Here is a 24906-nt window from a genome sequence, read left to right as displayed (position 1 = left end):
ATCATAGTCTTATCCTGGAGAAAGTTGTTGGTTTGGAGAATAATGAGGAGAAAGAGGGACAGAAAAAGATGTTAACCTGTTCTGCCCAGACTCCAGCAGTGTGGGAGCTGGGGAGTTGGACCTCCAGGGCTGTCTGCCCCCAGCCAGGGAGGTTTGATCTGAACCTCCTCCCTTGTGCCGATGGGGATTTGGGGCAGGGGTTTTCCTTGTGTCTTCCCACCGGAGTCTTGCTCCATCCCCATCCCCATCACTGCAGTCATCAAGCCCAGGTGTCGTCCTGTCCCAGGTCATTCACCTTTCTGTCCTCAGGGCTTCAGAATGAGGTGGCAGAGGCATGCAAACATTTCGGGCACTCAGGGCTCCACATCCATTCTTACCTTTCTCTCTCCAGCTCCCCACCATCACCCAGAGACCCCCGGGAAGATGCCAGGGCTGATTAACCGGGTGACCTTCTCCCGGCTGCCCCTCATCGCGTCCGAGGTGACATCCTGCGTCAGCGGCTATGCCTTTGGGATGACAGCCCTGCTCACCTACCACAACCCAGACCCCCAGGCTTTGGAAGGCAAGTTTCAAGGAGTGAAGCTTGGAATGGGAACTTTAGAGCCAGGATATGGCAGTGCTGGGTTTCTGTGCATGCCTTAAACCTTTAGATGCTGGTGGGAAGCACAACCAAGTGTATTGTGTCCAAGTCTCCAACTTTTTAGGTGTGAAAAATCCCACAAGTGGGATTTTTTTCCCACTTGGGAAGTGCCAAGAGGGACCTGGCTGGTGGGGCCGGGGAAGTGGTGGGTGTTGCTAACACCCCTCCTGGCTGGCAGGTCTCTTTGTGTACCCCTTGGACGAGGGCACGACTGTCGTGGGCTTCAAGGCGGCCGTGTGCCGGCGCACGGTGACAGTGCAGATCAAAGACAAAGCCAAGATAGATGACACCTACTTCGACAGCTGCAGCCTCCCCCCTGGAAGAGCTGGTGATGGAAGCGGTGAGGGGATTGAGGGTGTTTTAGGGAATGCGGGGAGAAAAGGAGAGGAAGGGGAGTAGGGCGGTGGCAGGGGGTGGCTGGCTGGTGTCTGCTGTGACACCAAGGGGGCTTCTTTTGGGAAGCTGAGGGGTTGTGGTGCTCACGTCCCTGCCAAAAATATCAGTCATGACCATCTTGGAAAGCACTGCTGCTTCTGGGCAGCCAAAGGAGTGATGCAGGAGCTGAGGCTGTTCAAAGAAAGCTGATGTGTGCAGCAGGGGTGGCTTTGGGTGTTTGATCCGGGGCTGGGGGTTGTGGGAGGCCTGGAAAGGAGCATTTTCCATGGTTGCAATACCTGGTGTGGTCCTCTCTGTGCAGGAAGGATCATGATGGATGAGGACCTGGAGAGGCTTGTTTTTGTGGCCAACCTGGGCATGATTCCTTCCCTGGAAAGTGTGTCCATCTTCATCAGCACCTCCTCTGAGCTGCAGACACTGCCCAGCGGGGCAGTGAGGGTCCACCTGCCAGCTGTGTGCGTCCCCAGGGTCCCCCAGCCCAGCCTGGAGAATGCCAGCAGCCTTTCCAGCCACCAGCTCCGAACGTACGGAAAACCACGGGGTGGGCTCTGTCTGGGACTGATCCTGGGGAATGCAGGGCTGGCTGAGCAGGAGCTGCAGGAGGCTGGAGAGTGGCTGCAGGCTTTACCTCCAGCAGCCCTGCAGTTCCTGGGGGGATAGAACACGTTCACAGGGTTTGTTGGCATTTATCTCACTGGCAGGGACAAGCACCTCTGCGGATCAGGGAGCCCGGAGCAAGGGAGCAGGTTCTGCCTGGCTCAGCTGCTGGACAGTGAGGCCACCAACCCCTTTGAGTACGAGTTCAGCTTCCACCTGGAGATCCGGGGGCCATGTTTGCTGGCAGGTAGGAGCACTGGGGCTGTCCTGCTGCACAAGGCTGATTTGTCACCTCCCCATGTGGCAATGTCCACACTCCTCCTCCTCAATGCAAATCTGTGTTGGCAACTTAACTGTGCTGGGGTGGATTTACCAGTACCAGGCTGATGCTAACGTGGGCTCCTGTCCTCTGCCACCTTGTCATCTCTTCTCCCTGGTCTCCCCCACCCTCAATCCCTGCTGGCACCTCGGTTTCCCCGGGCAGGAGTTGAGAGCCCCACACACGAGATCCGAGCAGACGCCGACCCCTCAGCTCGCTCCGCCAAGAGCATCGTGATCACGCTGGCCAACAAACACTCCTTCGACAGACCCGTGGAGATCCTGATCCATCCAAGTGGTAGGTGGGCTCTGCTTCCCCTCTGCTGGTCTTGCCCCTTCCTGGGATCCTCATCTGTAGCTCTGGAGACAGCTGGATTAGCACTGGTTTTGCAAATATTGTCAAGGTTAGGCTTCCTGGGAGGTAATCCTGGCCACGCTCAGGGTTTTCTGGGCTCCCCAAGCTCACAGATACTGCTGTTTTCCCAGTCAAGAGTGTCTGCATCTCTGCCAGACCCAAAGTGTTACCACGGCTGTTCTTCACACAATTCTCTGCATTTCTAGAGCCCCACATGCCCCACGTCTTAATGGAAGAGGGTGACATGACCCCTGCAGAGTACGAACGACACCTGAAGGGGAAGAATGATTTCATTAAAGGCACTAGGAAAGACCCCAGTGCCAAGAGAAAGGTGAGAAACACAAGCTGCAGGTGTTAACTGAGGCTTTCCATGGACTGGAGCTGAGCTAGAAGATGCTTCCTTGTTTCCAGCATCACTGTCCCAATGATACCTTCAACATCCTCCCTTGGAGAGGGGCTTGTGTGGAGGCAGAGGGGAAAATATGGCAGTGCTGCTGATAAACTGAGAGTGGAAGGAGCTCTGAGATGGTTATTGTGTGTATAATTAGTGCTAGTCTAGCATAGCATAATTAGAGAGGTGCATTGTGATAGCATTAAGGGTATTATAATTATTGCAATGACATAGAATAAAATATTCTTTTAATTGCTCAGTAAATGTTTACTGTTTCTGGGTAGCTGTCAGAGAGAAAGAAGTGATTTTCCTTGGAATAATGAGCTGAACTGAAGACAAGGTAGGAGAGACTTCTCTTTGTTCTGCTGAGCAGCAAAGAGAAAAATATCTGCGCTGGGATTTGTGCCTCGTCTTCCAGCAGTTCTGAAGGAATGAGGGACAGCCCAGCACTTTGGTGTGTCTGGGATCAGCGGAGAGGAGCAGACAGCTCAGAGCCCTCCAGATTTCCAGGGTGGGCGTCTTCCCCTAAGGGACAGGTTGTGCTTGTGTGGCCACGGCCGGGGCTGATGGTGTCAACTCCTGTTTTACACAGCTGGGGCTCTCCTGTGTGCCCAGGGATGCTCATTTCCCCCTAAACTCCTTCTCCACATGTCTGATCCTGGGTTCCTCTTGGCAGACATCCCGGACCTGCTGCAGGGGTGCCTCCTCATGCTGCTAAGATTTCTCCTTGCATGAGAGACTTGTCAAGCCTCCTCTCCTTCCTTCCCTTTGCCCTCACTCTCTCTCTCAGGGCTGGGACTCCGCAGGCATCTCCTCTAATTGTGTTCAGCGTGTGGCAGGTGGAATGAGATGAAACTCCCACGCTACGCCTCGGATGGCTCCCTAATTATTTCTGCTTCTTTGGCATGTCAAATTATCTAAGGGGGGGATCATTCTGGAGACATTTCCCTGCAGGAAAGCCACCTGTGCCCCAGGAGGACTGGGAAACAACTGCAGGGAGCAGAGAAAATGCCTGGAATATCTGGGGTAGATGATGGGCTGCAATTGCTGTTGCTCAGAGCAGGACACTGGCCACTTCTCGGCTTAAATTAAATTAGCCCAGAAATTTCAGCAGTAAATGATAATCAATTCTCTTCCCTCAGTTTGTTATGGAAAAGGCTTGGATCCTGTCAGCTGCAGGTTGGTGGGGATGGATGCACACTGGAATCAACTTTCCTCGACAAAATCTGATTAGCTTACGGTAATTGGATAATGGGTGAAGGGGAACGGAAGGTGAGGAGATGTTTTGTTTTCTGGCTGACCCCTAGCAGCACCTCTGAGGCTGTTTACTGAAGATTTGCCTGTAAAATTCTCTTCAGAGTCAGTGAGAAATCCCAAAGTCTGGGCTTATCCTGATCCCACAGGAAATTTATGTCGTGGATACCCAAGAGCATTTCAGGGAGTTCTGTGGATAGGTCCAGGGCCACGATTCAGTCCTTGGACAGAGGCAGCAAGGAACACTCTAGTCTGGAATGTGATCAACTGGAAAAGTTGTTGAACAAAATAATATCATATGGCTGGAGGGAAATGGAAATGGAAAGAGCCCTTTGATTTCTCAGCAGCTGATTAATTTATACCCCATCCCATGGAAGGGAAAGGCAAGAAGATGAGTGGGAGCTTGGCTCGTTCCTGTGAGTGGGACTTGTCTTTTCACTGGGTCAGAGAAGCAGCACTCAGGCACAGGATCTGAAAGCAGAGCTCGTGTGTGTGTGTTGAGCCACAGGGAGTTAGTGAGTTATAGAAAACAAAGGTTGGTCATCATCTCATAGACTGAGGAATGTGACTCATGGCTGGAGAAAACAAGCACAGTTATCTGGGGTCTGCTTTACTCCCGGTGAAACCAATGAGAAAAGCAGCCAGAAAGAGGAGAAGGCGGCAAACAAAGCCCCTGAGGATCGAGCTGCTGTTGTGGAGTTGTTTCCACACTCAGACCCAGGGATGAAAGGCCACAGCTGGGCTCATGTGGGGTCCTGGAGCTCCCTCCAAAGCAGCTGAGGCTGTGAACCTGTTACTGCTTGATACACACATAACAGTACTTTATAAACGTATCACAGGAGGTTTTTACCAGTTTAATTTTATCCCTTTTGTAATGAATACTTGAAATAGAAGGAGAGAAAATATTGAGAGCCAATGGAGCTGTGTGCAGTGCAGAGACAGATCATGCAGGTTCCTATCGAACCATGGCCGGAGCAGCCGGTTCAGCTTTCCAAAGCCTTTCAATCCCTACAAAGAAATGTGATAAAAGAAATGGGCAGAAAAAGCAGCAAACCAGAGGTGGCAGGAATGAATTGGAGCGGTGAATGCAGCACATCAAGGGCTGCATCTCACACTTCATTAGTGAGTGACCATGGAGAAAACCTCTGGTGTGCCTCGGTGGGATGCTAAGCTGTGCTAATGAACCAGGTTTTTGGGAAGGATCTAATTAAAGGTTTGGAGAATCAGTTTTGCAAGGTGCTGGGTTGGGCCAGGTCTTTTGATTTCTTCTCCAGGCTTTTATCTGAGTGTGCAGTTGCTCCATACAATCGCAGAAGGATAGGACCTTAAAGCTTATCTTGTCCCACCCCCTGCCATGGGTAGGGACACCTTTCACTATCCTAGCCTGCTCCAAGCCCCGTCCAACCTGGCCTTGGACACTTCCAGGGGTGGAGAATACTGTGGGTATGGACACAATAGAACACCTGGACACTGGCCCACCCTGGTGTTGTCACCTCTGAGGCCAGAACAAGCAGATTCTGGCCCACAAAGGGCCCTGCACTTGCATTTTTACCCCTGCTCTGATTCCCCTCAAATTGAAGTGGGGTAGAAAAATGAGCTCTCTCCTGCTTTATTTCAGACGGAAATCATTAGGAAGCGGCTGAACAAGGACATCCCCCACCACCCCGTCATCATGCTCAACTTCTGCCCTGACTTGAGGACTGTGCAGCCAGGCCTCCAGAAAGCCCAGGGAGAGTTTATCTTCCTGGTAGACCGCAGCAAGAGCATGAGTGGTGTGAACATCAACCATGCCAAGGTACCTGCAGGAGGGGAAGCACCTGCCTGTCAACAGGCAATGAGAGAGAGCGCTGGGGGTGCTGAGAGCAGAAGTGTTCATTATCAGGGGATGGGGGGTAATTATGGGCTGTATTTCAGTCATCTCAACCGTGGCGCTTGTTCAGTACCTGCAATGAAGGTGACTCTCCCCTGTTCTCTTCCCCTTCTTCCTATCAGCACATAAAATGCAAAATTATTTTCTTTCCCTCTCTTGCTGGCATGTTTTGTGCATCCCTTTTCCAGTTCTCCCTGTCTCCAGGAGGGCTTTGAGTGATGGCTGCCTAGGGGGAAACCTCCAGGGAGCTCCAAGGGGAGCAACGTGCTGACCAAGCATTAGGAGAGGTTTTGCTGATGGGCACCTCTGTGCACCCACAGAAATGATTTAAACGTGAGACATCTCTTTTCCAAACACAAATGAACACCAGCAGCCTGCTGGATGGTTATGTGAGTTGTGCCGACACCTCTGGATAAAAAATAGCATTGTCAGGATATTTTGTGGGTCTGAGGTTCCCCTGTCAGATGTGGCTCTCACCCAGTGCCAGCCCCGGTGCAGGACCCTGCACTTGGTCTGTTGAACCTCATGAGGTTCCCACGGACCCACTCCTGAGCTTGTCCATCTTCTAGCACATCTCCTTTCCCATCTGTCTCCAGTTTCCATGGGAACTGCCGAAGGACAGACACCTTCAGCAGCAAGGATTGGGATGCTGGGGAGCCTGCGGACGGCTGCAGCACATCCTCTGGGATAGGGAGGCTGTTCCCAAGGGGAACAGGATATCTCTGGGGTTGTACCCCTTTCCCCCAGCACCTTTAGGAGCCTGGGAATCTTGTCCCAGGGTGGATTTTCACTTTCCAACTCACAGCATGGCTGGGTTTAGGCACCACAGTGTCTGCAGCCTCTGTGGAGGCAGGATTGTCCCCTGGGGATGGGGACCTGAAGGAGCAGAGCTCTTCTCTGAGAGGTCCTGAAATGGAAACCCCATCACAGGAGGGCTGTAGAAACAGGGAAAAGGCTGTTCCCCTTCAAGAAAAAATATTTTGAGGGAGATAGAGGGGATTTTGGAGGAGATACCTCAAGGGAGAAACCCACTGTCCCTCTTTTGAGTGTCCCAATCCTTGTTTGTCACTCGCAGACACCGGGGACCTCGCAGCAGGGGCTATTCTGAGAGGGTTTGGGTGGGGTTTGCTTGGTGGAACCTTCTGCATCATTCTCAGCTGGCTGGATGCACGGCATGACAGGGCTCAGAGCTGTGCAGCCTCAGGATGCCTCAGGGATGGGATGGAAGGGCCCGTGCGGAGCAGGAGGGCACCCGTCCAAAGCAGCTGGAGTGGAAAATTCAGGGATTTAAATTTCCTGCAGCCAGTTCCTTTCCCACCCTGATGCAGCCAGGGAGAAGAGCCAGGCTGTGATGGTGCTCACTGGCAAAACTACGCTAATAACTGGGAATTGACTTTTATGGAAGCAAGCGTCCCTCCTTATTGAGTTGCCATATAGCTATTGAGTGCAACAGGATCAAGATCAATATTTACCATAAGAAGCAATAAATCTTTCTGCCTGCTGAAACAGCAAGCAGGCATCAGTTGCCCATTTTGGGAAGTGCTTTAAGAGAAATATTTGGAAATTTGTATTTTTTCCCTTGTAATGAGTTCCAAGATGGGATGTCAGCATTGAGATCTGGAAGAGCCAGCATCCCAGGAGCCATCTGGGAGCAGTGGTATAAATATATCCTCGTAGGTTTGAGATAACAGCTTGGATTCAAGTACTCCAGAGCCTGTTAAAGGGCAGCCCTGTTCTTGTACATTATCCCACTGATTTTCAGTGCTCCAGCTCTGCGTTGTTGCTGAGTCTTACAGGCTTTGGGAGCTGGATTGACCTGGCACTACATCCCTGCTGGTCCCAGGCAGGGGGTTCACTGTGTCTCTCTGTGGTCACTCGGTCTTTGCCACTGGTAGGACAACTCAAGGAGGCTGTTCTTGCTCATTTGACCTTGGCAGCTCCTCCAGGGGCTGGCTCGAGGGTTTCTGCTGCCCTCGGCAGACTGGCAGGAGTCTGCCTTCATCAGCATTTAAATAGAGCTGAGCTGCTCCTGAGCACTTTGCTTTACATTTTGCTTTACATAAACACTTTGCTTTAAATGGGCCTCCTCTCCTGCCACATAATTGCTCCTACAAGCTCAAGAGCTCCTTAGGCAGCTCTTGCCCGATTGCTGCGATCACAAGCTCTGTCCTGGACTTGTCCACGACATCGCTGTGCAACAATTCAAGTTGCTCTTGCCTTATGTAAAGCCCAGGAATAGGCACGTTAGATAACCACCTCTGGTAAAGAAAATAGCTTAAAACTGTCGTCTCCCAGTTATTTTAATTGAAGCCAGCTATGAATACAAGAGAATTGGGGATGGGGGAGGCTTTTCCTTTTGTGTGACTTTAAGCTGTTTGTTTATTTTCTGCAAGTTTAGGCATTGAGATGCATTGCGTGTCGCACTTCTCAATTTCACACTCTGCTTCTCACCCACCAGCTCTGTGCTGCAGCGCTGTGTTGCCAGCACAAATTGAATCCCTTAAAAACAAACAGAAAAATTTGTTCAGCTCTTTGTTGTCTTTTTTTTTTTTTCCCAAAGACTCCCCATTTTCCTCACTGCTTCGGGTCCCAAATAACATCAGGGGACTTTGAAAAGAGCGGGGTCATATGGAGGCATGGGAAAGAAGCAGTTGGTTTGTTGTCAGATGAAGGTGGGATGGCTCTGGGCAGAGCTCTTACTGGTGAAGTTGGGGCAGCCAGGGAGAGTCCAAGTGTGCTGATATCTGTTTGCTTTCCACCCCTCAGGATGCCCTGTTGGTCATTCTCAAGAGCCTGATGCCAGCGTGTCTCTTCAACGTCATTGGGTTTGGATCCACCTTTAAGACCCTCTTTCCTGCCAGTCAGGCCTACTGTGAGGTGGGTGAGCCCACAGTCCATAGAATCACAGACTGGTTTGTGTGGGGAGGGATCTTACATGCCACAGGCGGGGACACCTTCCACTATCCCAAGGTGCTCCAAGCCTGGTCCAGCCAGGCCTTGGGATAGGGATGGGACAGCCACAGCTTCTCTGGGCAACCTGTGCCAGGGCCTCACTACCCTTATAGTAAATAATTTCCTTTTAATACCAAATCTAAACCTGCCCTTTTTTAGCTTAAGGCTATTCCCCCTTGTCCTGTCACTCCAGGCCCTTGTCCAAAGTCCTTCTCCAGCTCTCTGGGAGCCCCTTTAGGCACTGGAAGTGGCTTTAAGTTCTCCCCAGAGCCTTCCCTTCTCCAGGATGAACAACCTCAACTCCCTCAGCCTCTCCTGTTGTGCTCCTCGGTGCTCGGAGGGTGCTGGTGCTGATGATTCCACTGCTCCTTTGGGCAGGAGAGCCTGGCCATCGCCTGCCAGAGCATCAGGAGGATCCAGGCTGATATGGGCAGCATCAACCTCTTATCCCCGCTGAAGTGGGTCATCCGCCAGCCCATCCACAGGGGCCACCCCCGGCTGCTCTTCCTGCTGACAGCCGGGGCCATCAGCAACCCCGGGAAGGTTCTGGAGCTGCTGCGGGACCACTCCTGCTCCACCAGGTACGGGAGGCAGCCGGGCTCACCCCTGTGGGACCAGAAACCTGGCACAGGCTGGGATGTGCCTCTCCTTGAGCACAGCTCCATCTCACAGACATCCCCACTTCAGAGACAGAGGCAGGAGAGATTGCTGCTATGAGCCATGGGAGAACCTCAAAGGGTTTGGAACGGATCCCAGAAGTTCAGATGCTTTTTAAACAATCAAAAGCAGGATAATTGAGCTGACAACTTCACAGCTCTCGGCTGATGCTTCCTGCTAGGAGAGATTGACACGCCAACAATCTTCCTTGCTTTTTTTAAATTTTTTTTTAAAGCACATCTGGGGCTGGCCCCAGCTGCTTCCAGGATGGGGCTCTGCAGAATTGAATATGCTGAAAGGGAGCAATGTAAAAAGCAGCTAATTTGTGCACAAGCTCCCAGCCTGGCTCCCCAGCTCTGATCACAGGCTGTTCTGGTTTCTCCTCTGCCTCTTTAAGGGGCACAAAACATGAGAAAAATGTATTCCTCTTCCATCTGTCAGATTTCGGGGCTTACCAGGGAAGCTGCTCTGTGGGTCTGTAACTGCACAGAGCTCTGATTGCTTCCCAGTGTAGAGGGCATCCCACCATCCCACCCCTTGCTCTTATGGAGCTGTAGGGGAGGGTTAAATGCAGTCAGAGCTGGAGCGTGGTCTCGGGTGACCCTGGAAGGGAGAGTCCTGGGCATTGCCATCTTAAAAGAAGATCAGAGCCTTATTTAAGAGGGGTGTGAGGCTGGCTTAGGATTTGCTGCCAGCTGAGGATTAAAACCCACAAGAGAAAAGCCCCTTGTGCAGATGCAGTTTGCTGCTGAAGGTGCTTTCTCAGCAATCCACTGCCCTGCCCAAATGCCGTATCCCACCCATTCCCATCCTCCTGGCTTCCTGGTGCATCCATCCCCACCTACCACTGCCCTCCCTGCCTGGGCTCCAGCTCCACTTCCAGCCTTCAACCCCAACCAAATCCTGATTCTCAGCGCTGGGAGTCGGGAGAGCAGCCTGAACTGACTTGATCCTCCTTCCTTGAGAAAATGTTTTTTTTGTTGCAAGCGGAGTTAATTACTGGATATTTAGTGCTATTGACCACAACCAGCAGGGAAAAGAGATGAATTGAGAGCAAAGCAGCTTGTTTGTGTTTGCAGAGGAGGGGAAGGCTGGAGGTCCTGCTGGGAACCCCCGAGTGTCACTGCTGAAGGCTGGTCTTTGGGGAAGGGGGTTGGGGTCTGCTGAGAGGAGGGGGCTGGGGGTTCATAGAGCCCCTGGATGGTTTGGATTGGAAGGGACCTTAAAGCCCATCCCATTCCACCCCCCTGCGACAGGCAGGGGCTCCTTCCACCATCCCAGGCTGTTTCAAGCCCCATCCAGCCTGGCCTTGGACACTGCCAGGGATCCAGGGACAGCCACAGCTGCTCTGGGCACCCTGTGCCAGGGCCTCCCCTCCCTCTCAGGGAAGAATTTCTTCCCAACATCCCATGTAACCCTGCCCCTGTGGGAAGCCATTCCCCCCTGTCTTGCCATTCCATGATCGTGTCCAAAGTCCTTCTCCAGCTCTCCTGGAGCCCCTTTAGGCACTGGGATGTTCCCAGCTCTCCTGCCAGCCACCTAAAAGAGCAGCTGCTTTATTCCTCTGGACATAGCAGTGGGATAAAGCCTGAGGGAGTTTCTGCCTGAGGGAGTGTGTGAACTACATGGGGCTGGGGGGTGGTTTTTCCTCTGGATCCTGATTCGCCCTGTCCCTTTGCAGGTGCTACAGCTTCGGCATCGGGCCAAATGCCTGCAGGAGGCTGGTCCGGGGTCTGGCTGCCGTGTCCAGGGGCATCTCCGAGTTCCTGGTGGAGGGCGAGAGGCTCCAGCCCAAGGTACAGCCCCCATTCCCCAGGGGCCACCCCGTGGGGCTCTAACGATGCTCTGGTTCAGTGAGGGGGAGGCCACGGCTCCCAGCGGGTTCATTCCCCATCCTGGCCCTGCTTTCCCAACTCCCCCTCGCAGCAGGTGGGCGAGCGGGAGGGGATGAAGGAGCATCTCCATGTCCGGCCGTCGGAGGGAGAGGGAGGGTGTGCTTCCCTCCGCCTGGGGCATGGGGGCCGCGATAGCCGCGATGCAGCAGCTCTGCCTTCAAAGGCAGCTCTGCCTCAGACACGGCGAGGGCAGAGGGACCGGCATCAAAGCAGCCAATTAGTTTTGAAGTCGGGCTCAGCCCTGGCATTGCTCAGGCGAGAAGGACTCGAGGCTGGAGCGGGAGGAATGCGCTGTGATGGCTTTGCTTATTAAGCCGACTTTAAAGCCTCTCCGTTCCCTCTCTCCCCATGAAGAGTAAAACCGTGTGCTTCAAATCCGGCGTAGGGGTGCCTCTGTCCCCTGGTGAACGCACGGAGCCCAGCCTGTCACCTGCTGCATGACTAAACCCAGAGAGAATTGGGTCTTTAGCGCCTAAATATCTCCAAAAAGCCAGCTCCTACCTTCTTGATCTCACGAGGAGGAGATGGGCAACTCCCCCCTCTGCAGGAACCTGGAGCACACAAAAACCTCTCTAAGACAGAACAGCATCAACATTTCTGATGTAAATTAAAAGCAAAGACAGCGAAGAGAGAGGTTTTTAATAAGAGCTATTAATAAGAGCTTTGCAGGCTGTGCAACTCGATGCCTTCAGCAGTCTGAGGCGTCAATTAATGGCCTTATAAAACACAGCCTGGTGTGTCTTCCCGAGCCTGTGAAAAAGCAGGGAACAATAGGGAATATTTGAGCTCTTCTGCCTCTAAATCCGGTGTTCAGTTCCCTTGGCGTACAGGGAAGCTCATGTAGATGGCTCCCTGGGAGGTTTGTCCATGTGGTATTCACGAGTATCGGTCTTCTCCACATGTGGAACTGGCAGAGCATTGCTGATCTCTGGCAGTGGCTTGTGCCAGCAATGAGCTGTTCCAAAAATATCAGTGTGTGAGTGCCAGGCTTGGGACAGGGGCTGGGTCTCAGACCAGTGAAGGCTGACAGCTTTTCCTGGGTGCTGGAGGAGAGCAGGGGATGCTGCCTCACATCAGAGCAAGATCCTTCTGGCCACAAGCTCCCACCTTGCTCTGGGCTCGCAGCATGTGTGAGATCAGCCTGTGCTCCATCACTATCTGCTCTTGGGAAAAAATCATGGAATCATGGAGCCATTTAGGTTGGAAAAGACGTATAGGATTAACCCAGCTCTGCCAAGTATAAGTGTGCCAAGGAGATGGGGGTGCTGGGATGGGCATCAGAGTAGACTAAGAGGAAGCAGACTGTCAGGAGAGGGCAGGAATCAGCTGATGGGTTTGTTCGAGGGAATGTTCCCCTTCCCTGCAGCACATGGCACGTGCACCATGGCTCATCCCGTGTCCAGCTGGTGTTGAACCTCTCCCTCCTGCCCTTTGCAGATGATCAGGTCACTGAAGAAGGCGATGGCGCCGGTCCTGAGTGATGTGTCTGTGGAGTGGGTCTTTCCTGAGAGCACTGAGGTCCTGGTGTCTCCTGTCAGCACCAGCTGCCTGTTCCCTGGTGACCGCCTGGTCAGCTACGGTGTCATCTGCGACACCTCCCTGTACCTCTCCAACCCCAGATCCGTGAGTCCGTGGGGCTGTCCCGGGAGTGGGGGGTGTTGGGGGTGTACAGAGGGTCTCTGCTCTGTGCGTGGTCAGGAGGTGTCTCCTGCAATCCAACTCTGTCCTTAAGGGAGATGATGGGCAAGAGTTTGGGAGGAAATAGTGGATAAGGGTGCTGGTGCAGCCTGTCTCGGCTGGGAGCCGTGGACAGACATGGTGGTGGGACCTGTTCCCTCTCTGTGCTTCCCCCCAGGACAAGAGGCGGCGGTACAGCATGATGCATTCCCAGGAGTCGGGCAGCTCTGTTTTCTTTCACTCCCAGGAGGAGGGAGCAGGCTTGGAGAGCTGGAACCACTCCAGAGACTCGGAGGGCTCCTGCCCCGCCGAGCGCTTCCCCGACCACCTGGGCTTGGGCAGAGATCCCGAGGGAGAGTCGGACACGGACACGGGTCAGAGTTTCCTCTGTACACGTGGGGGGGTGATGCCCCTGTCTCTCTAATCAAGCTCCTGTCACTGCTCCCCCAGTTTTTTTGCCTGATAAATACATGTCTTCAGCTGCAAAGAGCTGGGGGAGTTTGCAGGAGAGATGACAGATCTCCTGAGGCTTGAGCAAGTCTGTTTAGTTTGGATGTTTTATCCAAACCTGTCAGGAAATCAAGGGAAGCCCTGGTGAGCTGGGTTCCCTGGAGATTTTCAAAGCAGCTTTAGCTTTGGCCACATAATTATTTACAAGCTTCCCAAGCTGTGTAGGAGGAATGGAGTGAACAAATGGGTAGCTCTGCTAGACCATCCCTGTACCTGCAAAGCAACTTCCCAGTTGAGAGGGGGGGAATGGATCCAAAGCCCAGTCCCCAGGGAGTCACTCCTCTCCACCATGGCTTGGCTGGTGTTTGTGTCAGCAGCATGTGGCATAAAGCAGCTGGTTGCACCCCGGAGCTGGGGAAACCTCTGTTACTCACAGGATGTTCTTCCCTTTTATTCCAAGCGGAGCTGTGCTGTGCATCCCCCCAAACTTGTCAAAAGCAATGAGAAATCATGTCTTTCCAAGACAAATTTTAGTCTTGCTCTGACAGGAGCGTGTCTGCACTAATTAAATTTCATTAGTAAATCCTTTGTCTTCTCCAGGGAGGTTTGGGGAAATGCAGTCAGGCTCTTTTTTTGGCTGAAAACTCCTCAGACAAAACCTTCCCAACCTGCTCTCTTGATATCCCCAGGAATTTTGAGTGTTCCTATTTCCTTCTGTGGTTTCGTTGCTTTGTTTAAAACTTTGCAGGGCTGAGTGTGGCCCCCTGAGCTTTGGCAGGACCCTGGGGAGGGCTGCCTGCCTCCCACCATGAGCCGAGGGGGGTGGTGCTGGCTGATCCTGCTCCGGAGTGGAGCCGATCCTCTCTCCCACCGTTCAGGAATGGACGTGAAGGCTCTGTCCAGGAGACGGGCGTACAGCACCACCCAAATCTCTGACCATGAGCCTCGCAGGAAGGTGCCCACAGCCAGCGATCCTGGCACAGCCCTGGTGAAAAACCCCCTCCGGAAAACCCACCTGCAGGACCTGCAGCAGGTCAGCCCCGAGCCCTGGCAGGTGGATTTCCAGGTAGGTGATCCCCCGAGGGGTTTTGCCTGCAGGTGGAAGCCAGCAAGGAGAAGCAGGAAAATATCAGGTGGATAAGAGCCTGAGGGAAAGGGCCTGACTCACACTAGTCCTAAAATATTGATATAGATAATAGATAGAGATAATAGATATAGATAATAGATACAGATAACAGATGTAGCTCTGCAGCACATCACAAACACTGGGAAATGAGCCAAGCAGGGAGCAGAGTGCCATCACCATATCCCATAGCAGTCCCTCCCCATAGGTGCCTGCTTTTCCCTGCTCCTCTTCCCCTCAGTGGCCTGTGCTTCACCCTTGCTGCTCCTCTGGTCCTTCTTATCTCCCTACAGTTTAGGATTCAAACTCTCCCCATGGCTGTGGCACTTTTGTGCCCGGCAGGCAAAAGGAATTCAGTGCCAAAGCAGATTCCAAGCTGGATCCACAGCCTCATGCAGCCCTGGGATGAGACGTGAACCTGTGTGATGATACACCTGCTGAACAGGGTTATGTCCCCTGCCTGCAGCAGGTGGAATTGGGGCAGGTTTTTCTACTGATCCGTGGGAAGGATAGGGATAGTTCTCTGCCATCCTTGGCATCGCTGGGATGCTCTGCTCTGCAATCAGCATCTGCAGGGCTGGGAGGACCAGCAGCACTTATGTTCCCATGGAAACTTGGAGCGGGATGTTGGGGACTTTCATTTCCCCTCTGCTGTGGGTTACAGATCACTGGGTGAGGGGTGGGAGGGGAGATGAGGGGGTAAAGGGGAAGCAGGGCCAGGGCTCCACAGGGAGGGATGAGACCTCTACCCTCAGGCTACAGCACTGAGGATGGTGAACAGCATCAATGACCAAGAACAAGCAGGTTTTAGGGGTACTGGCAACATTCCCTGTATTGGGAAGGTCCCCAGGGCATCCTCCTGCCCTCGGCATGCAGGCAGGGGTGGAACTGACTCCCTCCTGGAGGGCAGTAAATGGTTAACAGCATGCATCCTGCTCTTAATTAAATGCAGCCTGGTTTTGCTATCCCTCCTGCTGCCAGGGCTCCCAGCAGCTCTCCCAGCTCCCAGTCCTGCTGCCAGGGCTTGACATTTTCGGGGATGTGAAGCCAAGCCCTCAGCTCATCTCCACACTTGCTGTGCTGGGAAGGAAAGGTCAGCGCCAGCCACGGGCAGCTTAAACCCCCAGCTCCATTCCCAGCTGGCTTCCTCTGGCTAGCAGGAGAGCTCGGGCAGGAGAAGAAGCAGGTTTGGAATGGAAAGGGTCTGGCAGGATATGTCAATATTAGCTTGGTAAATCGCTCCTGGAGCCGCCTGGCTCCCAGTTTTGCTGGTCTCAGAACAACAGAAATTAGGTGGTGGTGGAGGTCATATCCGTGTCTGTCATCCAGAGCAAGTATCCTTCCATCTACCACTTTCTACCACCTCTGTTCTTTGCTGATGTTGTGCTAGGAATACAGAATCTGTCTGTTTTAGATGGATCTTCCCACAGCCATGGGGACAGGGATGAAACCCAGACCTTGCAGAGGGGAGCATCTGTGTGGCACTAGAGGTGCTGAAGTGGGGGATTCATGTCTCCTGAAAGTGGAGAAACAGTCTCATAAAAAAAAAAAAAAGAAAAAAGATAAAAATTCCTTTCTCCCATCCCCTGCGCCTCTCTCCTTTCGTTACTAAGCAACTGGTCCTTGATCTTTCTGTCTCTCTTCTTTTCTTTGGTTCCCAAGTGAAGTCATTAAAATGTCTGGAGGGATGAAACTCCTATTTCACCTTCTGCATGTCTGGGGAAGGAGCCCCTGGGGCCAGGGTCCCTTGGGGACATCCTGAGGTCTGGCAGAGGGCTTTGTCTGGGCAGGGATCCCAGCTGGGGATGGGCAGAGGGAAGGGCCTGTGTGATTGCATCCCATGCGGGGGTCGGGCAGGGAGCAGACGGGATCAGAGGGCACACAGCAGGTCTGTGCAGAGAGTAGAACAGGATCAGAGGGCACAGAGCAGGTCCGTGCCATTGGCTGCAGCCGGATCCAGCCCAAGCATCTGCTCTGCTCGCAGCCCCTCGCGGCCCCCCGGCATGGCTCTGCCACCAGGATCCGTGGTGCAGGCGCCCGGCGCCCAGCCCTGCTCCAGCGCAGCTGCGTGTCCTCCTGCCATGATGCCAACTCCCCGGCACCGCTGGACGGGCTGCAGGAAGCCCCGGCAAGGGGCTTGGAAGCAGCCGATGCCATCCCGAGCCTGCGCTCCTCGTCGGACAGCCGGAGCCCCGGGGATCTGGGTAACTGGGAGAGGGGGAGGCGTGGCCAGCCTCACCTGTCCGTGCTGGGGTTCGGTGGCATTGCGTCGCGCTCCGTGCCACCGTGTGAAAACTGGGAAAGATTAATTATGGTTTTGTGGTGGCAGTGGGGAATTCAGTTCCTGGGGAGGTGATTAATGATCTGCCTCTCCCCTCTCTGCAGAGTCTGCCCAGCATCCATCCCTCACCTTTGAGACAGAGATCTCCTCTGACTGGGAGCCCCAGGACCTGGATATCAGCACTGCCTGCGGCTCCCTGCACTCCCCCAGGACCCTCTGCAAGGCGGTGGTGAAGGGGCTGAGGAACAACGAGCCCGTGCAGTGGGAAGTCACCTTTGACATCTGCCCTCTGTTCCGGGAGCGGGGGAGCCAGGAGGATGGAGACACAGACCTGTGGAGTGAGACCTTCCACCACCTGGCAGCCAAGTCGCTCATCCAGGACTTGGAGCAGCTCGCCGAGAGGGAGTGTGAAATCGAGCATGGTAATGCACAGCTGGCTGCAGGCAGACCCTGCCCAGCCTCGCAAAGGCTTTCCAGCAGTCTCAGCAGCCTCTGGGGTGAAAACAAGAGCTGCTGGTGGTGAAATATTAGGGAATATCTCACACAGCTCCCAAATAACAGCCCCCTTCAGCTGCCTTGTGCTCTTCTGCTTCTGCAGCCTTGCTGCACGTGAGCGTTCCCGAGCTCATGCTCCTTCCCACTCCTCAGGAGCAGGAGGTGGACTTGATGGTCCTTGAGGGTCCCTTCTGACTCAGTATGTTCCATGATTCCCTGGCTCCTCTGCTTCATGCACCAGGTAACACGGTTATTTTTAAGGAATTGGTCACCTGGAACTGGGAGGTGGCATCAAACTCCAGCAGCAGCCACATCACTGCCCTGGGCCATACGTGTCCCTGAGCCGTGTCAGCCCTCTCCCCCATGAAGTGCATCTGGGCTTGTAAAATAAGAGCAGGAGTAGCAGAGTTTAGAGGGATACAGGGATACAGCCCCTGCTGGGCATGGATCCCCAAGCACAGAGGTGGGGCTGGGAGCTGGGTGCGAGGGGTGGGGGAGCCCAGGGGCCCACAGACTCTGACCCTGCTGTCCCTCCCGTGGCAGGGTCCGGGCGACGGTTCCAGCTCAGCGCTGTCCACACCAGCAAGGCCTGTAACGTCATCAGCAAGTACACGGCATTCGTGCCCGTGGACCTGAGCACCAACTCCTACCTGCCCACCCTGGTGCAGTACACCCACACAGGTAACGTGGCACTGGCACAGGGGTGGAACCTTGTCCTGGCAGGGAAGGTGTCACTGGGAAACCTCTCTCAGAGCAAACCCTATGAAGCCACAGCCCAGTTTGGCACCAGACCTATACCCAAGGCCATGGCCAAGCAGTTGGTGGCAAGAACCTCTTCCCGTGGCCAGGGAAAAGGTCTCCTCTGAGGTCTGGACGCGCAGAGATGACCATAGAATCACATAATGTTTTGGGTTGGAAGCTTAAAGCTCATCCCATTCCACCCCCTGCCATGGGCAGGGACACCTTCCACTATCCCAGGTTGCCCCAAGCCCCGTCCAACCTGGCCTTGAACACTTCCAGGGATGGAGCAGCCACAGCTTCTCTGGGCACCCTGTGCCAGGGCTTCACCCCCCTCAAATCAAAGAATTTCTTTTCAATATCCCATGGAAACCTACCCTCTTCCAGTTTGAAGCCATTCCCCTTGTCCTGTCACTCCAGTTCCTGACCAAGCTCATTCTGTGGTTTCGTTGCCATCGTGCATGTGCCAGTCCCTCTCTAACACTGGCCATTCCCTTCTCTCGTGCCAAGGGGCAACATCCAAGCAAGGCAACCAGAGGAAACAGAAGAGCTCAGGAAACAGAAGGCATCGTGGCTGTTCCCCTGGACGTCCTCAGTCAGCGTGTGGCCAGAATGGAGACCACGGATTTTACAGCATGAGTAAGATTCCTCGGGGTTTTATCTCCTTCCTGGTGTTAGAGATCTCAATGGTTTGGGACATCTTCTGTGGTCTTTTAAAATTCTGCCTTCCCCTTTGCATACGGTGCTCACCAGACACATATCAGGCTGGGGCTCATCTCCTTAAATGGCGAGAAAGCTCGTTTCCTCTGAAACCCTGAAATCACAGCTCATGCTGCTGACAATGCTGGGAAGTTAATTGGCAGCCGTGCTGCGGGTAACACGAAGGATGAAACGGGTGTAATTAGAGGCAGGGGGGATGTGAGACACTCGCTTGTCACCAAATCCTCTGCTAATGAAGACAAGTTGGATCGGACCTTGTCTGGCACTGTCAGAGCTGCAGCTGAATTAAAAGAGCCCCGAAGAGGCTCATTAACCCAATCGTGCCATGGGAGGGAAGGTGCTGGTTTTGGCTGGGTGCTGTTGCTGATGTGGTTCTTCGGTTGCAGATGCTGAGGAGAGCAGCCCCTCACCCTCCAGCACCCCATCCTCCTCTGCCTGTGAGCGCTGCCGTGTCCCCGAAGGTAGGGAAAGAGCTGCTGGCTCTCGGTGCAGCTGCATCGAGTCCGTGGTTTGGGCTTCTGCTGAGTTTTGGGGAATTTAAAAAAAAATTATGACCTAAAATTAGGCTTGTGAGCACAGGGCCTGACTCATTCTGAGGTGCAAAGGATGGAGCCTATGTGGCTGTTGGTATAAATCTCTTCCAGAGAAGTGTGGGAATGTTATTATCCATGTAGGAAAAATGAGGCAAGGGGAGAGAAAGGGTTTTGCCAAAGATTCAGCAGCCAAACAAACCACCTCGTGTCCCAGGACCTTGACTCTGCTCCCTTTTGCTCCCCTGTAGCACCTTGTTTTACCCCCAGCACTGTGTTTCTCCCCAGGGCCACTCCAGAGCCTGTCAGCTTCCTCTGAACAAGCCCAAAAATCCATCGAGAGGCTCTTTGCTGCCAGGTAGGAGCCAGCTCGACCTTCCTCTGACCTCAGCACGTTTCACCTGCGTGGGTCTGATGTGAACACAAGCCAGGGGGAGAGGAGGGACTGCAGGGATAGCAGCCAGAGCTGGGACCAAGCGCGGTGCCAGTGTCTGGGGAGCAGGGATGGTTTTGGAGGGGAGGGTGGGTGTCAGGATGAGCACAGAGGTCACGGACACCTTTTCATCCTCTCACAGGCTGACCCTCAATAAAACCAGGCTGCTGGTTCGAGCTGCCAAAAGCTTCATGAGTAAATCTCCGAGCAGAGGGAGCGAAGCCGGCTCCGAGGGCGACAATGAGAGCATGGGCTACCTTCCCCTGGTGAGCAGCTCCTCCCCGGGTCCTGTTGGGGTTGTGTGGTCACTGCAGGGGAGCAGAGGAGGATCCCCCCGAATCTTCCTCCTGCTGTCTCTGACAACCATGTCCAGTGACCTGCTCAGAGATGGAGAGCTGTTCTATCCATCCATGCCTTTTTCTTGAGCTACCCACAAGGGGTTGGTGTGCCAGAGCTTCCCTTTGTGCCTGCCATCCCTTGCAGGTGTCCCTGCAGCTGGCCTGCGGTGCCTTTCTCCTGAATTCAGCTTTCTGCGATGCCGTCAGCATCCCCATGGAGAAGCTGAAGTGGACATCACCCTTCGCCTGCCACCGCCTGTCCCTCAGCCCCTCTGGCTCCTACAGCACCAGGAGGAACAGTCCCTCCTCAGAGCACAAAACCCTGAACTCCAGCCAGCAGCTCCTGGTCCCCAGTGGGCAGGGGAAGGGTCCCAGCACTGGAGACATGGCTCGGGGAGCGGTGCTGGAGGACACCGGCCGCCTCCGGCACTTGTCGGGCAGCGCGGCCGAGAGCGTCTGCAGAGCCCTGAAAGCCGAGCAGGAGCTGTCCCCCCCGGCCATCACCATCCGCCGCTTCTCCTCGCCGGCCGAGTGCCAGGCCCACAGCAGCCGGGGCTGGGACACCGACGGCTCCCAGGTCCAGGCTTTGCTCTCCGACGTGGAGCTGCAGCAGCAGACGGAGCCCGAGGGGATGCTGTGGGCCACGGCCGTGGCCCTGGCCTGGCTGGAGCACAGCTCGGCTTCCTACTTCATCGAGTGGGAGCTGGTGGCTGCCAAAGCCAGCCTGTGGCTGAGCAGGCAGGACTTCCCAGAGGGATCCAGCCTGGCCACGGTGAAAGCTGCAGCCCAGCAGCTCTTTGTGCTGCTCCGTCACTGGGATGAAAACCTAGAGTTCAACCTGCTGTGCTACAACCCAGGCAGTGTGTAGAGAGGAGGAGGAGGGAGGCTTGGGCAGATTAGCGAGGGCACAGGAACAGGGATTCATTCTTAAGGAAATGCCTCCAAGGAGCTCAACTGCTCTGCTGCAGGGATGTGTGTGTTTATTAGAGCAAACCCTGCAAACAGAGCAGTCTGGGCAAAATCCTGCACTCAGCAGTCGTGATTTTGCCCTGGAAGGAAACCTTCCTCTGCCTGCAGTAGATGCTTTTTATTTTCAACTGGAGCAGCACTTCCAGTTACAGCAGTTCCCTCTGCTCCTGGTTTCTTCTGGTTCCCAGCCCAGTTTCCAGAGCAGATCTTGTGGCCTGCTCCACTTGCCCTGTCCTTGCTTAGATGCCTCTTCCCAGCCCTGAATCACTGCCAAGCCCCCGCTGCAGCCCCTCAGCCCCGAGTCCCGGCTTTCCTGGCTGGCTCCTGCCATCTCAGATGGCTTTCAGAGAAGACAAAGGTCTGACAGCGTGCTCATCTCATGGATCAAAGGGAATGGGGGCTGGGAATGACCATGTGAAGAGCAGCCCTGCTGTGACAGCCAGGAGGATCGAGCCCAGCCATGAACAAGCCGGGCTGGTTGGAGGCTGGGACCAAACCCTACCACATCCACACGGTGCTAGGCTCCCTCAGCCCCTCTGCAATCCCAGAAGGAGTTTGTGAGATCCCTTGCAGCCAACGTGTGCCTTTGGAGCTTCACAGGCAGAGCCAGGGTGCCTGGGATTGAAGGATCAAGTGCCTACAGAGGGAGTTGTGCCACTGTCTCTGGTGTGGCTGCCATGCCTGTGGAGCCCATCTGGAACCCACTGCCTTTTGCTCCCTCCCTTGGCATGTAGCAGCCTTGCCCTGTCCCAGCAGGCTTCTGTCTCGTGTCTGTGTGTCTGGGGGTGAGACAGGAGGGAAACCAGTGCTGGGGACCACGAGCACCCCTCCGGTCTCTGCTCTGGGGTCACCCCTCCAAGGTCCCCAGGACCATGAGCATCCTTCTGGTCTCTACTCTCAGTGTTGCCTCTCCGGGGTCCCCAGGATCATCCCTCTGGTCTCTGCTCTGGTTTCACCTCTCTCAGGTCTCCAGGAGCTTCCCTGTGGTCTCTGCTCTCAGTGTCAGCTCTCCAGGTTCTGCAGAACCTCGAGTAACCCTCCCGTCTCTGCTTTGATGTCACCTCTCGGAGGTCCCCAGAACTGTGGGTATCCTTCTGGTCTTTGATCTGGTGCCACCTCCCCAGAGTCCCCAGGAGCGCAAACATCCCTCTGGTCTCTGCTCTGGTGTCACCTCTCCGGGTCCCCAGTGTGGCAATGCTCGGTGGTGCTGCAGGTGCTGCAGGTTTGCTGGCCGGGTGCCTCGGCACAGTCGTGTTCTCTGTTGTTGCAGAAGCATTGTTGTCCCAGTAAATCACAGCCTGCTCTACTTCCCAGTGTGAGTCCCTTTGTTTTGGGGTGGGTTCTTGGTGGGTTTCCCCAGGGCCACCCTGGCTGGCTGGAGCTTTGTGTGGCTGTTCAGTAAAATACCCCCAAAAAACCCCCATCATAATTTAGTGCGTGAGTTTAGGTCTGGGTTTCAGAGGGGATAAGGAGCTTCCTTCAGGTTTTGGGGAGTTTTGTTTTGCAAACCCTGGATAGTGCAGCATTTGGTAAGCTGATGGATCCAGGATTTTAAAAAACAGGGGAAAATGGGTTTAATTATTCTCTGAGGCAGAGATGGAGCTGAGAAGTCCTTCTGCTGTCTTTCTTATTCTCGACAATTTAACCTGTCACCTTGGTCAGTGCAAGGAAGCAGAAATCCTGCCTTCATCCCACACCTTCCTTAATTAGTGTTGTACTTACAGGTGTTAATAAAGCAGCCATTGTGTTTTCCAACCCAAAGCAGAATGTAGGAGCTCTGCCATCCCTTATTTTCCCCTTGGCAAGCAAGGACCCTCTCTGATGCCCTCCTGCTTTTGGTGACCTCTGTATATATACATCTATCACAAGAAATAGACACTTCTGGCCCAGTTTCCTCCCTCTGGACTCCATCTCCGGGGATGGAGAAGGTCTCCAAGAAGGGGGGATGATGTCTCCAGGCCCAGCATCTCCGGAGGCCCCCTCAGCACCCTCCTTGCATCCAAAGGGGATTTTCACCCCATTAAGACATCTCCTAAGGGCGCTCCGGTGCTGTTGCCGGGGTGACCACAAGTGCCTTATTAAGAGAAATTAGTTTGAATACAGTTGTCAGCTGTGGCTTAATAAATAACCCCCTTTATGCTGTGTAAATAAATATTTGCACGCAGCATCTGCACGGGGAGGGAGAGATTTCCCAGCCCGGGCAGCCTCGTGCCAAGGGACGTTTTGGGGAGAGAACCGGCCAAATTTGGGTTATTGCGGGACCCCGCAGAGACCCCTCCGTGTCCCTCCCTGCCCCGTCACACCCGCGGTGGGGAGATTTTGCTGCCGCACTTCCCTCCTGCCAGGACCGCGGCTCCTCCTCCGCAGGGGCTCATTAGCCGGGAACCGGAGGAGCCTTTTCGTGCTTTGAAGGGTTATGAAACCTGAGGGAGAGGGGGAGGACGGGAGAGCTTAAAAAAGAGCCGTCGTGTCCCCCCCCCCGCCCCACAACCCAGCCATCGCCTGCCGAAGGAAAAGGGCTGGCAGCCGTTCCAGCACAGATTGCGCCTCTGCCCCCGTCCCCCGCCAACCCGCCGCCGACGGGCGATGCCGCGGGGTGGAGAACTTTGCTAGAAAACGACATTTTTAACAGAATTTGCCGCGTTTGGTGTGCGCGTGTCCCAGTGCTGTGAGGAGACTGGGGGGCAGAGGCCACGCTGCAGCCGCAAGCCCCCGGGAGCAGCCGCTGCGATCCAGGGGCTGCTCCAGGTGCTTTTAGCTCCTGATCTCTCCAAATTGATGCAGCATCTGCCTGCCATGCTGGGGAGGGGGTCTGAGCCCACCAAGCAAACCCTCACCTGAACCCGGGAGCAGCGTGGGGCCGTCTTGTGTTAAGTACAAAATAGTTTTGCTTCGGGCATGTTTTCCCCTTTGGTTTTCCCCATCCCAGGACCCCGGGCATGCCGGCGGGGGATGCAGCCGGTTGGTGCCGTGGGCTCCATCACTCCTGAAATAGAGCTCAGGGGCAGCTTTTGGGTGTCGGAGGCATCTGAGTGAAGTCATGTGGATGTTATGCAAGACTTGATGATAGGTTGTAAACAGCTATTAAAGTGACTGACAGGCCCAGGATGAAGTTTTGAGGGGGGGGGGGGGGGAGAAGAAAGGGGAAAGATGAGTAATAATGATTAAAATAATTATCAAATCGAGACGTTCCTTAAATTAGGGGAAAGTTTGGTGAGGAGGGAGGAAGACGAAGAAATCACGTTTGAGCCCTTCCCTGAGCTGGGGGTTGGGAGGATGGGGCAGATACTGAGCACATAAAGTTTGGAAAGGAGGGTTTTGCTTCCTCCAAACCTAAAAAAGCAATTTCAGCAGAAATTTGGCAGATTTGGGTTCACTGAGTGCCACTGGGTGCTGGCTCCCCCAAAACCCAAGGGCTGAGCAGCCCAAGGAGAGCAGCCCCGAGTTAATTAGGAGAAACAAGCAGATTATGGGGAAGACAGCTTCTATTTATATATAAATACTCCAGTAATCAGCAGTGAAGGGCAAGGGAAATCCAATAGAAATATGTGACTGCTTAAGAAGCTTTTTGAGCAAAACGTTACACAATCAGTAGCATTTGCCTGGTTTTCGCTCCAAGTCCCAAGAAATGAAGGGGAGAAAAGAGTGACCCTGAGCAGAAGGAAGGAGAAGGGATTTGTAGAAGCTTCTGCCTATCAGATAAGGGGGAATCTCGGGAGCCTCAATGGAGATCCCAAGGGTGCCAGCAGCTCGCTTCGACCCCAAGCCCCCCAGCTTTGCACCCAGACCCAGCGAGCTCCACACCTCACAATGCTGGGGGCTAATGT

At 54.2% G+C, this 24906-nt stretch overlaps 1 protein-coding gene across 1 annotated transcript; it reads left to right on the top strand.

Annotated features, from left to right (window-relative positions):
- Positions 1–423: 423 nt before the first annotated feature.
- On the top strand, positions 424–20978 carry VWA5B1 (von Willebrand factor A domain containing 5B1; the record flags this gene model as incomplete). The annotated part of the gene is made up of 21 exons (XM_082295603.1): positions 424–562; positions 819–980; positions 1338–1560; positions 1738–1880; positions 2118–2249; positions 2513–2637; positions 5570–5746; positions 8588–8698; positions 9152–9354; positions 11112–11226; positions 12763–12948; positions 13181–13376; positions 14331–14518; positions 16560–16779; positions 16961–17278; positions 17895–18032; positions 18600–18728; positions 19196–19270; positions 19628–19697; positions 19915–20038; positions 20256–20978. 21 exons carry the CDS (start codon positions 424–426, stop codon positions 20976–20978), a joined length of 3897 nt encoding a protein of 1298 aa, XP_082151729.1.
- Positions 20979–24906: the final 3928 nt, after the last annotated feature.

The sequence above is a fragment of the Coloeus monedula genome, assembly GCF_965178545.1.
Source record: "Coloeus monedula genome assembly, chromosome: 22".
Lineage (NCBI taxonomy): Eukaryota > Metazoa > Chordata > Aves > Passeriformes > Corvidae > Coloeus > Coloeus monedula.
Note: the sequence above shows the minus strand (reverse complement) of the source record. Positions and strands in the feature narration are given on the sequence as shown.